A 10732-nucleotide genomic window follows, 5' to 3' on the forward strand; every position below is an offset into this window, starting at 1 on the left:
CCCGCTCGCTCGCTCGCTCGCTCGGTGTTCTGTCATTATGTTCACGTGCATCTGGAGAGTAAGCCAGGGATCGCTTTGGCCCGGTACCACAACAACAAAGCAAGAATGCGATGAGCCTGGCTCGCGCTCGCATATGGCCACTGGCGTGTTCCTGATCGTGTCTCTCTCTGTGCTGCGCTCTGTACAACTGTAAGGCAATTGCAAACGAATTGATCGCCTCTACGTCTGTCCTGCAGGCTTGCGTTTCGCTCAGGCATTGACTTTTTTGGTCCTGCCGAGCTTCTTCTTGAAGCGTTGCAATCTCTTGGCGCTCATCTGCAGAGACTCGGTTCAGCATGATCACGCGAGTTGATATGTCGAGATCGACCTTTTGGGCAGCTTCGGCTATCCGCCGCTTGTCTTCTAGGATCTTTTTGCGCTCAGTATTGATGGCCTTTCGTCTGTCGATATCAGCTTGCTTGTCGTCCTTGAGCTCCTGTTCTATCTTCCTGATCGCATCACGCTTCGTCTTATCTGCCATCCTGGCCTGCCAAGCAGCAGACTGCTTCTTCGGCTTCCCTTGCACTGCACTGTCACCATCTACAGCGAGACTGTCCGGTAAGGCAGACACGGTGGCTGCATGGGCGGGCTTGCGTTGCGACCGATTGGTGGCTGTCTTGAGCTGTTTCCATGGTCGCCCCGATACATTTGATCGTAGCTTGGGCTCTGGTGCTGTGGATGTCGATGCAGTCGCTGCCATGATCGTCTGACGTGTCCGCAATCGCTTTGACTGATCCCGAAATGTTGGCAAGTCAATTTATTTATCGTGCGCCTCCTCTGGGAGTGATCGATTAATCAATCAATCGATGCGGTCATTCCAACCAAACTGCGCACAGCGACTTTGGCCAGACTGGACGCTCACATTCTGCTTCTGCCCTGGCAGACATCTGCCCAAGCAGACACTGGACACTAGACGCTGTGCAGTGTAGCGACAGCGTGAACCAGGACAGCCATCATCGACCCCACAGAGCCAATGTACAGTGCACCCCGTCCTGAGCCCACAAGCACGCTATCGTAGAGCCACATTCGCTTCTTCATAGTCTGTCAGCACGCTCATATAGCCCACAACATGGCACCCCACGAGAGCAGTCAGGCTACTGCGACCAAAATGCGCGAATGCAGAGATGAGCACGCCAATGCAAGCGACAAAATGAGCAGTGAGGGCGGGAGCGATGCAACCATCTCTCCGTCCAAGGCAGCCGCAGACAAGTCGGAGAAGATGGAGGATGCTCAGGCTGAAGCCAACAAGCAAGTCGAAGCAGAGGAGGAGTTTGACAAGGCGGAAGAGATCGTCCAACATCCTCACGAGGTCATGTCGTCCTTCAGGCGAGCAGCCTTGCACCGGATCCGCCATACTTTCAGGAGAAAGAGTGCGATGCATCGCCTGAAGGAATTTGCCAAAGTTGCCCCGCTCATCTCTGCCATCCTTGCACCCCTCTCGACCCTCATGGATATCCCCGCCCTGTCCGAGCGAGTACGTCGCGTCTCGCTCTTCCTCATCATGGGCTCGAGCTCACGTCTTCTTTTGATAGTGGTACACATTCAACGGCGTGGCTTTACCGGATCCGACTGCCTCTCTAGCTCTCAGCGCAGTCGGCCTTGCATTCAATCTGATCGCCAACGTTCTGTTGATGATCCGCTTCTCGGCCCAGAGCTCCTGGTGGAGACTCGCCACCCGGCTCTCACTGCTCGGCTGGCTCATGAAGACCATTCTGGCACTCGCCAACCTGATCTTGTTCGGCATCACCACCCGCAACGGGCCTGGCTACTCTTACGACGAAGGCTTCTGGTGCGCTGTCGTCTCTGTCTGCATATCAGGCATCATCGTCATCATGCTGGGCATTCATTACTTCCTCGAATTCAAGCACTCCGATGTCTTGGCTTCCCGAGAGATCAGGTGAGTCGAGTCTCTGCCTGTGCGAGCTGCACTGAATCACAAAGACAGGGTGACAGGAAGGCATTTCATGATGTCAACAGCAGCCATGTTCGGCCTGATCGCCATCCAAGCTCTCATCTTTTCGAGAATCGAACATTGGACCTATCTCGAGGGCATTTACTTCAGTGTCGTCGTCATGCTCACAATCGGCTACGGAGACTTCTACCCTACCCACACAGCCACACGCATCCTGCTCTTCTTCTTCTTGATTGCCAACATTGCTGCTCTGGCACAGCTCGTCAACGGAATGGTCACGTTCTTCAAACAAAGAACCGATCAGCGCAAGAAAGACTATCGCGAGACCTTGGCGAACGACAAGAAGATCCGAGCAAAGACCGGTTACCTAGAGAAGGAGGCCACCCTCGTAGATGAGATGGCGTTCCTCGAAGCCATAGAAGCTCGCGAAGAGGTGTGCTTCGTCTCATAGCGCTAGATCGATGTGCTGATGCAGCCTGATGATACAGCAAGTGGCCCAGTCGATCGAATTTGCCATGTCAATCACTGTCTTCTTGCTCTTTATGCTTCTAGGTACCTGCGTGCTGCTTACTTATATATAGTTGCTAAAATCCGTGGTAACAGGTGCATGGATCTTCAGCTCAATAGAAGGCTGGACCTACGGCGATGGCCTTTACTGGTCCTACGTCACCTACTCTACGCTCGGTCTGGGTGACTTTTCACCTATCACCCCAGGCGGCAGAGTCATCTTCATTGTGTGGTCACTCCTGGCCGTGCCAATCGTCACATCAGCCGTCGTCAGCGCAGTGTCCAATTGGATCTCTGCACTGAGTCAGCGAGAGCTCGAGAAGCGCAAGAAAAAGACGGGCACTTCTGCTGACCAGATCGAAGAAGTGCATCAGCTCGAGGCGGAGATGCGAAAGGAAGGTCGCTCTGGAAACCTCGATGAGGCCGAATTGGCCCAGAGAGTCATGACGAAGAAGCACCAGGAACGATTCATTGAGCACAGCGCAATTGTCGATCGAGGGCTCAAGCAGCTCGACTTTGAGATCAAAGAACGAAGGGCGTCCATGTCCGTCGAAGACGACACAGACAACAACTCGATCACGACGGCCATGACAGAAGAGGCCTCCCTCTATCTTGCCGAACGCATCCTGCGCGCAGCTCTCGAGCTCGAGATCAACGCAAGAAGTATGCTTATTGCCACGCTCGACAAGAGCAGCAAAGCTCGCACACTACTAAGAGCCGATCGTAATATACAGATCAGAGATCTGAGAATGCTACAGGAGGATAGTGAGATGGATCACCCCATGGCCGAACAAGAGCTTAATATTATCTTGCCCGGCGAGGACGACAACATGGATATGCTCAATGATGAGCAGATCTGGGAAGGCGTTACGAAGCATCGCGAGTCGCTCGGCACGCTTCTTGCTGCCGGTGTTCGTCTGAAGCGTCTAGAAGGAGTGCACAAACAGATGTTCGAGCGTCGTCGCCATTCGGTCACGAAACTCGATCCTGAGCAACAGGCCGATCTTGATGCAGACTTGGCAGAGCATGCGCCGGCTGTGCAAAGAACCGACTACGCTAATCACAAGCTTGATCATCGCAATCAGACAGTATGAGCTGCTGTTTGACTCTATCTTGTTTGAAGTAAACACGTCTGTATTGCTTGCTGAATTGTAAGATGATTAAGTTGTATGACAATGTAGCAGTACTGATTCGGTTCACATATGGAAGCCTGAGCTTGGCCCGCCTCGCATGACTGCCATATCCCAGGGCCCTCGGAGCTCGCTATTGCGCAAGGTGTCAGCTACGCCTATGATGAGCAGCCGGAAGCGCACTTCTTGTATTGTTGAAGCCAGGTCAGCGCGGCAGGACACAGAAGCGAGGTTGTCGAGACAGCAAGCAGGTACAGGGCAGTGACGGTTGACGAAGTCATGCTGAGACAGAGCACCGTCGCGATGCCTAGCCCAAGACTGGCGCTCATTGCTCGAGATGGTGCATCGGCAGTCTGCGTGGGCTCGTTAGCTTCTCTCACTGCAACGGTGAGAAGGCTGACGGTGAATTGCTGTCGGGTGATGGGAAAGAATGCAAACCATTCGACGCTGAAGAGCAAGAGTGCAAAGACGCTCGCGTTTGACTGTAAGCGTGACGCGAGCACGACTGCGGCAGAGACGGCAGCGTTCAAGGACAACGCCGCTGGGAATCTGCTGGCACATCAGCTGCTATCTATGGCCGTACCAGAGGGCTCACTCGGCTTGTGCACTTCGGGTTCGTCTGAGGACATGATTGCCTAGGATTGAGCTGATGAGAAAGAGGACGGTGGTAAGTGCCCAGATCGAATCTGATGTTGTCGCTTCGGTGAGCGTCTTCAAGACCGGTGAAAGCAGGTAGAGCATCAGTGTCAACGCGACGAGCGACACGACGAGGCTGCGCTCTACTCTCAGAACTTGTCAGCTGGCATGGCGCGTCTATGAGGAGACTCGCCTTGACTCGCAGGCCGTGCGACGGCGATGGGGCTCATCGACCAGCTGGCATATATCGCTGCACCGAGTGCGATGTCGATCCAGATCATCTCTGCCGCGCTCAGGATGCCTGACCCCTCTGCTCAGGCTCTGTGGCGATCGTTTGGCGGGGCGACGAACCCATGTAGATGTGTACAAAGACCGAAATGAAGATCATGATGGCGCTGAGATGCTGGGACAGGGGCAAGGTAGCGAGTTGGAGCTCTCTGAAGGAGTGCACATGAACATTGACTGTACGCAAAGCTTAGCAAGTCGGTAGTGCTGTTGCGAGAGGTCGAACCATTTCGCTGAAGGCTGCTGAGGAAGGAGGCGTCATAGTAGTTGTCCGCATAGTCTTGCTTCTCCCAGAGAATCCTCCGCCATGGTCTGCGAGAGCCGGCAGGAGCTCTCTGGCCCATGCACGCTCTCACAGCGCGGCAGCAGCGAGAGAGAGCGCGGCAGCAGCGAGAGAGAAACCTGGCAAGACGCGACTTGCCTACCCCGTCGACCAGAGATGTTACGCTTTCTGGGCTACAACAAGGACGAGGCTCGATCTCCGACGGCCGGAGCAAACGGACTCTCCGATAGTACGCCCTTGGCCGAAGGTACTGACCCGTTTGGCGATATCGAGCTGCCGTTTGCTTCGGCTGCCCATTACGCCAACACTGGCAATGAAGACCGTTCGTTCGCTGCTGACGACTCCATCGTATCCAATTCGACCACAGCTACGTCCGTCAACAATATCAGCATGATGGGTCACGATCCAGACTCGCAGAACGAGCTCATGTCTGAATTGATGAGCTCTCAGATCATACTCGAGGCGAGCTCTTACCGCACCTTGTCCTTTGAGGAGCTAGAGGAGATGAAGAGGGAGTCAAAAGTGCTCAAGATCAGGCTCAAGGGGCTGCAGAAACGTATCGCGCTGGTCAGTCGGATGAGAGATGCCGCAACGCGCCTGTCGGCAACGCCATCCACTTCGGCGAGGCAAGCAGACGAAGATGATGAGCTCGATCAGGACATGCACAAACGCAAGCTTGATGAACTCAGTGATATGCTGGACGCAGTCAGAGAGCGTCAAGCCGAGATTGCGCAGAGACAACTGGAACACATGGTTGCCGTGCTCGCTTTGATCATCCGCAAGCGCGACGCCCAAGACCAGGCAAACAAGTTTCTACCCGCTGATGCATCGTTTAATCTCAACGCGTCTCTATCGTCGCTCGACACCAGTCTCGCGAAAACTCATCGATCTGCCTCTGCCCGTTTCGATGGCCCTCACTTTTTCGCGGGCCATCGGGATGCCTCGCCTGGAGGCGTACCTTCAAGAGACTTGCTGACGACCCCTCAGATGGGATCTCCGAATACGTTCTCGACATATGGTCTCAGTCCTGCGAGGCCGGCCGAGATCAGCAACGGCGGTCCATCGCGTGTCGAACAGCAAGTTCGTATCGAAGAGCTGGAGCTAGAGCTACAACAAGCACGCTCACAGTTGACTCAGCAGCAGCAGAAGCTCGACATAGTTCAAGCAGAGCATCGTACAATCCAGAGCACGGCAGAGCAGACACGCGCAGAACTAGTGCAGGCGCGAGCAGAATCATCGCAGATGAAGGCAGAGCAATTGCCCCAGCCTACATTCGATGATGACAGACAAAAGATTGCCAGCACGTTGCAGCAAGTGTTCAGCAGGCACCAGCAAGGACGAGGAACGCTTGCTCTATCGCTGGGCGAGATACCCCCGCCTCCTGCGGGAGCCAACACGGATCAGCTCACGAGATACATCAGTGAATCTCTCGACACTCATTTCACGACTACGCACGGCCACCTCGAAAAGGTCGAGAATGATCTGGCGCTCGCGCAAGCTAGCTCGGACGGCACGCTAGCATCGCTGCGGAACGAGCTCGCTAAAGCCACGAGCGACCGAGATGCGCGGAGTCGTGAGCTTGCGGACATGCAACAGACCCACAACCAGCAAGGTCAGCGCGCACTCGATCTCGAGGCCCAATTGCGGTCTGCATATGCCGACAAAGGTACCGCTGTCTCGACTGTCGAGAAGCAGCACGAAGCGACGAAGACCAGCCTTGCGAGCCTGACGAAGGAACGCGACTCTCTGACGACGAAGCTACAGGAATCAGAGACGAAGCTAGCAGATGCATTAGCGCGAGAGGAAAGGGCAATCAAGGCTTTGAGCGAAGTGTGGAAAGCGCTACCAGCTAGTGAAGCACGACTCAAAGTCGCCGAGTCAGACGATCTCAAGACTTTCAGAGGTGTCTTCGAGGGTCGGCGTGCGATTGGCGCATTGTTCAACGACCTCACTTCAGGCAATAAATTCTCAGTAGACAGCTTCGTCGAGCGAGTCAACAATCTCTTGGCGGACGACAAGAAGCTCGTTGAGCGCTTGCTGAAGCATGAAGCTTCGCAAGGCGAGCTCAAGGTAAACGCCGATCGTGCACAGAAGTCGCTCGGAGAAGCCTCTGCTTCCGTCGAAGCTCAGAAGGCTCAGGTGCGTTTTGATCTGAGCACAGGGGCTGCGCTGACTCGGCATGAACAGATACGCGATCTCGAAGAACGTCTCGAAGGGACCTCGGCAAAGGAAGTCGGCATGCTCGAAAAGCTCAACGATCTCCAAGCTGACCACGAGAAGATGAGACAAGACAAGCGAAGACTCGAAGCCAATGCTGCAGCTATGGCCACTGTCGCCCAAGACAAGGCGCAGCTCGAGCAAGAGCTCAAGACGCTGCGTGCACAGCCTGATCAGACCGACACAGTCAAACGGCTCGAGCGCGAACTGGCAGAGGCCAACGACGACATTGCGAACCTGCAAGACGAAGTGGACGATCTGAAGAACAACGAGCAGAAGAATCGCGTACAGCTCCTGAACGAGCTCAGCAGTCTACAGAACGAAGCACAGACGCTGCGTTCACAGCTTCGTCAGCTCAAGCGAGCAAAGCCGTGAAATTGCCTTTGTTGTATCGTGACGCGTCATAATAACGTGGTGGAGGGACGTGGTAAACAAAAGGGAGTGCGCTGTGAAGCGAGTGTCTTGCTCACGCCGCATGGCAACGAGGCGCAGTCAGGCAGCATGGTATCCGCCGCCGACAAAGGAGTCCTATCGTGACTTGCTCGTGTTCGAAGAGCGGCTCAAGCAGAATCACGAAAGGCTGAAGGCACAGAAGAGGAGATATGAAGCTTTCCTGCTCGGCATGGTCTCTGCCATCTCTGTACTCTGCTACAAAGTCGTCATCGATCCGAGCCCTTATGCTGCGCTTCACTATCTCTTTGTGGGAGCGCTCCTGATCGGCTGCACCACACTCGTCCTCTTCTTTGCTACCGGCATGTACGGAGAGAAAATAGGCTATGCACGCAAGTCAGTCGATGACTCCCGCGTCAGTCAGTGTCAGAAGCTGACGATCGATCAGGTTTGTACCGCAAGCCAACAGAGCCCTGAGATCGTTCAATATCTACCTCAACACGAGGATAGCGTCGCCCTATTCGCGATGGAGCCTATGGAGGAGATCTCCTGCCATCCAGTCATCCGTCACCTCTCCCACTACTGCCTCTCATCCCGGCGGATCACCCAAGAGGGGGCCAGTCTCGCCACCGAGACCGAGATCGCCTTCTTCACGCACGCCCATTGCGCCCATACCGTTATCGGAGAACCCACGGGGCGAACTCATCTTCTCGAACAAAGTTTCGCCTGCGTTCAGAGAAGGCTATGAACGCTATCGGGGCGAGTGGGAGCGACGGAGGCAGAGCACAGCAAGGCCAAGCTGGATACAACGCTTCTTGCCTCATCCTGTCTCACTCTCGCGCGGCAATACGCCTCCGCCAAATGCCGAGGCGAGCAAGGCCAGAGCGACACCTGTCGCAGACAGAGGTCGAACATTCTCTAGGAGCTCGACGCCGTCTCAGTCACGGCAGTCTTCGCCTGGGAGGATATCACCCAGATCGAGGCGAACGAGTCCTGGCCTGTCGTCTAGCAAAGGGTCTATCAGATCGAGTCCAGAGTCTTCCAGACCTGTGACGCCGGTACAAGAGGGGGCAGAGCTGTCTAGCGATGGCGAATCGAATTTCAAAGGCCGTCCGATGTGGTGAATATCAGTACGAATACGACGAAATGTCCTCAGCCGATATAGAAGGAGACATGGAATTTTCACGAGTCAGTAGCATGGGCTGTTGTGATCGCATTGTACAGATTCCCTGTTCGACATATCGCAACAACATCTTCCGTGTCACGAGATCATGTACTGGTCAGTCAGAATCAGCTGACGCGCGCGAGCTCAGCATTGACCTGTGTCCATTGTCAGTGAAGACCCGGCAAGTCGTCGGCGGACGAACTGCGCTCGTCGTGACCGGATCGGAGAGTGCAGCCCACTACGAGCTCGTCAGTGAGAGACCATGGTCGGCGAGCGAGTTGCCTCACCTGGTCAGCATTGAGAGAGATGCCTTTCTTGCCGGGCAGTACCTTCCCATCCTTCTCGTATGTCTCCCTGATATCGATGAGCGGCTTGCCGTTATAGACGCGCACCGTCACGCGACGAGATCCTGAGAGCTAGAGATGCATCCACGGACTCAGCAAGGATGTAGTGCATGCCATGCGTTGCCACGCACCAGGACATAACCTTCGCCGTCGGTATTGCGTTGCATGGAGGAAGAACTCGCTTTCGCCGATGCACCTTTCTTGGTCTCTTTCTTGGCTTTCGGCTCCTTTGCCTTTGCTTTCGCCTCCTTCTTTGGCTTCTTCTCTGCTACTTTTGCTTTCTTCTTCTTTGGCTTCTCTCCATCCGAATCGGTTGCAGCCTCGCTCGAGCTCTCGTCATCCTTCCGTTGAGCTTGTTCTGCTGCTTTCTGTGCTCGAATGGCCTTGAGGATATCAGAGGAGGAGGAGCGATCGCGAGTCTCTTGCTTCACATCGTTTCGACCGTCATACGAACCATCGGACGCCTGCTCGTCGTCCACGATGAAGCCGTTCATTGCGCAGGCGGGCGTCGTCGATGACACGCCGTGCGCGCGGTACTGAATTGGTCACGTGACGAGATTTGGCGCACGGCCAGCATGGCGCGCGCGCTTCGGCGGGGCATAAAAGGCGGCGCGGAACTGCTTTTAGACTGCGAATGCTTTGCTCATCCAAAGATCGATGCGACAGCCTGATAGCACCGTCTCTGGCAGCCATTGGGTCTGACGATAAACCTGACAAGAGAGTACAGGCTCGAACTGGCGAGCGACTGAGCCTGTCCTCCCACATGCGCTGGAAAGATGTGTCCTTCTAACCTCTCAAAATGCACGAGCTTATGTGAAGGTTGGCAGGCACTCGGGTCTATAGCGTCGCTTCCGACAGGCTGCTCTCGAGTAAAAGTACCCAACAACGATCTGAAGACGCCGACAGGCTCAAAGTCGACAGGGTGTCGAACATGCTACCGAGCAGGGCAGGCATCGAGCCAGCGGCGATCATGTCTAGCTCGAAGAATCTGCCACAATCGTACAATGCCTTCGCAACAGAAAGTCGTCATTCCTCAACGAATCGTCGAACCCTCCTCAAGACCGCGCAACCGCTCCTCAAGATCTGATCAAAGACAGCAGGGGCCTGCCGAGCAAGCTCCTGTTGAAACAGCTTCCCTGCTCATCTGCCTTCTGATCCTAGTCGACCAATGTATGCTTCCTATAGCCGTGTCATAGTGTCTTTGCTATCTCTATCTGGCTTTGCATGCTTTGAGCTTTCTTACGCGAGCGCGTCACTTCAAGCTGAGAACGGGACGTCAACGTCTTCACGTTGCCAACTCATCTCGGACTCTGCTGTGCACTGCATGAGCGCAGCAAGCGGCATCAGTCTCAGCACAGAGAGCTCCCGCAGATGGACTGCGCTTCTGCAGGCGGGCGAGAGCGGACCTCGAGCAGTGCAGGTCAAGATTATCTCTGAGGTGCTTGAATTGACGCACGAACTCGCTGCGCAATCCGATGCACTCGATGACTTTGACCTCTTGCCTGCATGGCTAGGCCAATCGAACGAGCCCGCCTATATCCTCCATCGATTAGATTCGGGCAGCTTCGTCTACATCTCCTTTGTACCTGATGACGCTCCTGTTCGATCCAAAATGTTATACGCTTCCTCCCGAGCGACGTTGCAGCGCCAACTGGGCGATCAGCACTTCACAGACTCGCTTTTTGCTACAAGGCTCGACGAGCTCACGAGTAGTGCTTATCGAGCTCATCTACAAAGTCAATCTGCCGATGCACCTCTGACCGAACGCGAGCGAGAGTCTGCGGACATCAAGAAGATGGAGGGTAGGGAACTGACAGGGACGAG

At 55.0% G+C, this 10732-nt stretch overlaps 7 protein-coding genes across 7 annotated transcripts; 4 read left to right on the top strand and 3 right to left on the bottom strand.

Annotated features, from left to right (window-relative positions):
* Nucleotides 1-37: 37 nt before the first annotated feature.
* On the top strand, nt 38-193 carry L969DRAFT_51506 (uncharacterized protein; the record flags this gene model as incomplete). Its single annotated transcript, XM_014711251.1, has 1 exon — nt 38-193. One exon carries the CDS (start codon nt 38-40, stop codon nt 191-193), a length of 156 nt encoding a protein of 51 aa, XP_014566737.1.
* Nucleotides 194-241: 48 nt separating this feature from the next.
* L969DRAFT_65096 (uncharacterized protein) lies at nt 242-739 on the bottom strand (the record flags this gene model as incomplete). Its single annotated transcript, XM_014711252.1, has 2 exons — nt 242-315; nt 368-739. The coding sequence occupies 2 exons, from the start codon at nt 737-739 to the stop codon at nt 250-252; spliced, it is 438 nt and encodes a 145-aa protein (XP_014566738.1). The 3' UTR covers nt 242-249.
* Nucleotides 740-1108: 369 nt separating this feature from the next.
* L969DRAFT_51947 (uncharacterized protein) lies at nt 1109-3552 on the top strand (the record flags this gene model as incomplete). Its single annotated transcript, XM_014711253.1, has 5 exons — nt 1109-1513; nt 1572-1936; nt 1985-2384; nt 2440-2503; nt 2555-3552. 5 exons carry the CDS (start codon nt 1109-1111, stop codon nt 3550-3552), a joined length of 2232 nt encoding a protein of 743 aa, XP_014566739.1.
* On the bottom strand, nt 3162-4894 carry L969DRAFT_89425 (uncharacterized protein). Its single transcript, XM_014711254.1, has 7 exons — nt 4736-4894; nt 4576-4686; nt 4418-4525; nt 4184-4367; nt 3990-4137; nt 3772-3941; nt 3162-3721 (listed from the first exon to the last, which is right to left on the bottom strand). The coding sequence occupies exons 1-7, from the start codon at nt 4851-4853 to the stop codon at nt 3655-3657; spliced, it is 906 nt and encodes a 301-aa protein (XP_014566740.1). The 5' UTR covers nt 4854-4894; the 3' UTR covers nt 3162-3654.
* A 54-nt stretch (nt 4895-4948) lies between these two features.
* L969DRAFT_52025 (uncharacterized protein) lies at nt 4949-8523 on the top strand (the record flags this gene model as incomplete). The annotated part of the gene is made up of 4 exons (XM_014711255.1): nt 4949-6931; nt 6980-7380; nt 7502-7795; nt 7848-8523. 4 exons carry the CDS (start codon nt 4949-4951, stop codon nt 8521-8523), a joined length of 3354 nt encoding a protein of 1117 aa, XP_014566741.1.
* Nucleotides 8317-9429, bottom strand: L969DRAFT_89427 (uncharacterized protein). The gene is made up of 4 exons (XM_014711256.1): nt 9040-9429; nt 8852-8980; nt 8767-8802; nt 8317-8719 (listed from the first exon to the last, which is right to left on the bottom strand). The coding sequence occupies exons 1-4, from the start codon at nt 9400-9402 to the stop codon at nt 8690-8692; spliced, it is 558 nt and encodes a 185-aa protein (XP_014566742.1). The 5' UTR covers nt 9403-9429; the 3' UTR covers nt 8317-8689.
* A 54-nt stretch (nt 9430-9483) lies between these two features.
* On the top strand, nt 9484-10075 carry L969DRAFT_89428 (uncharacterized protein; the record flags this gene model as incomplete). The annotated part of the gene is made up of 3 exons (XM_014711257.1): nt 9484-9494; nt 9536-9688; nt 9728-10075. The coding sequence occupies 3 exons, from the start codon at nt 9484-9486 to the stop codon at nt 9993-9995; spliced, it is 432 nt and encodes a 143-aa protein (XP_014566743.1). The 3' UTR covers nt 9996-10075.
* Between the last annotated feature and the right edge of the window lie 657 nt (nt 10076-10732).

Source organism: Mixia osmundae (genome assembly GCF_000708205.1).
Source record: "Mixia osmundae IAM 14324 unplaced genomic scaffold scaffold_8, whole genome shotgun sequence".
Taxonomy (NCBI): Eukaryota; Fungi; Basidiomycota; class Mixiomycetes; order Mixiales; family Mixiaceae; genus Mixia; species Mixia osmundae.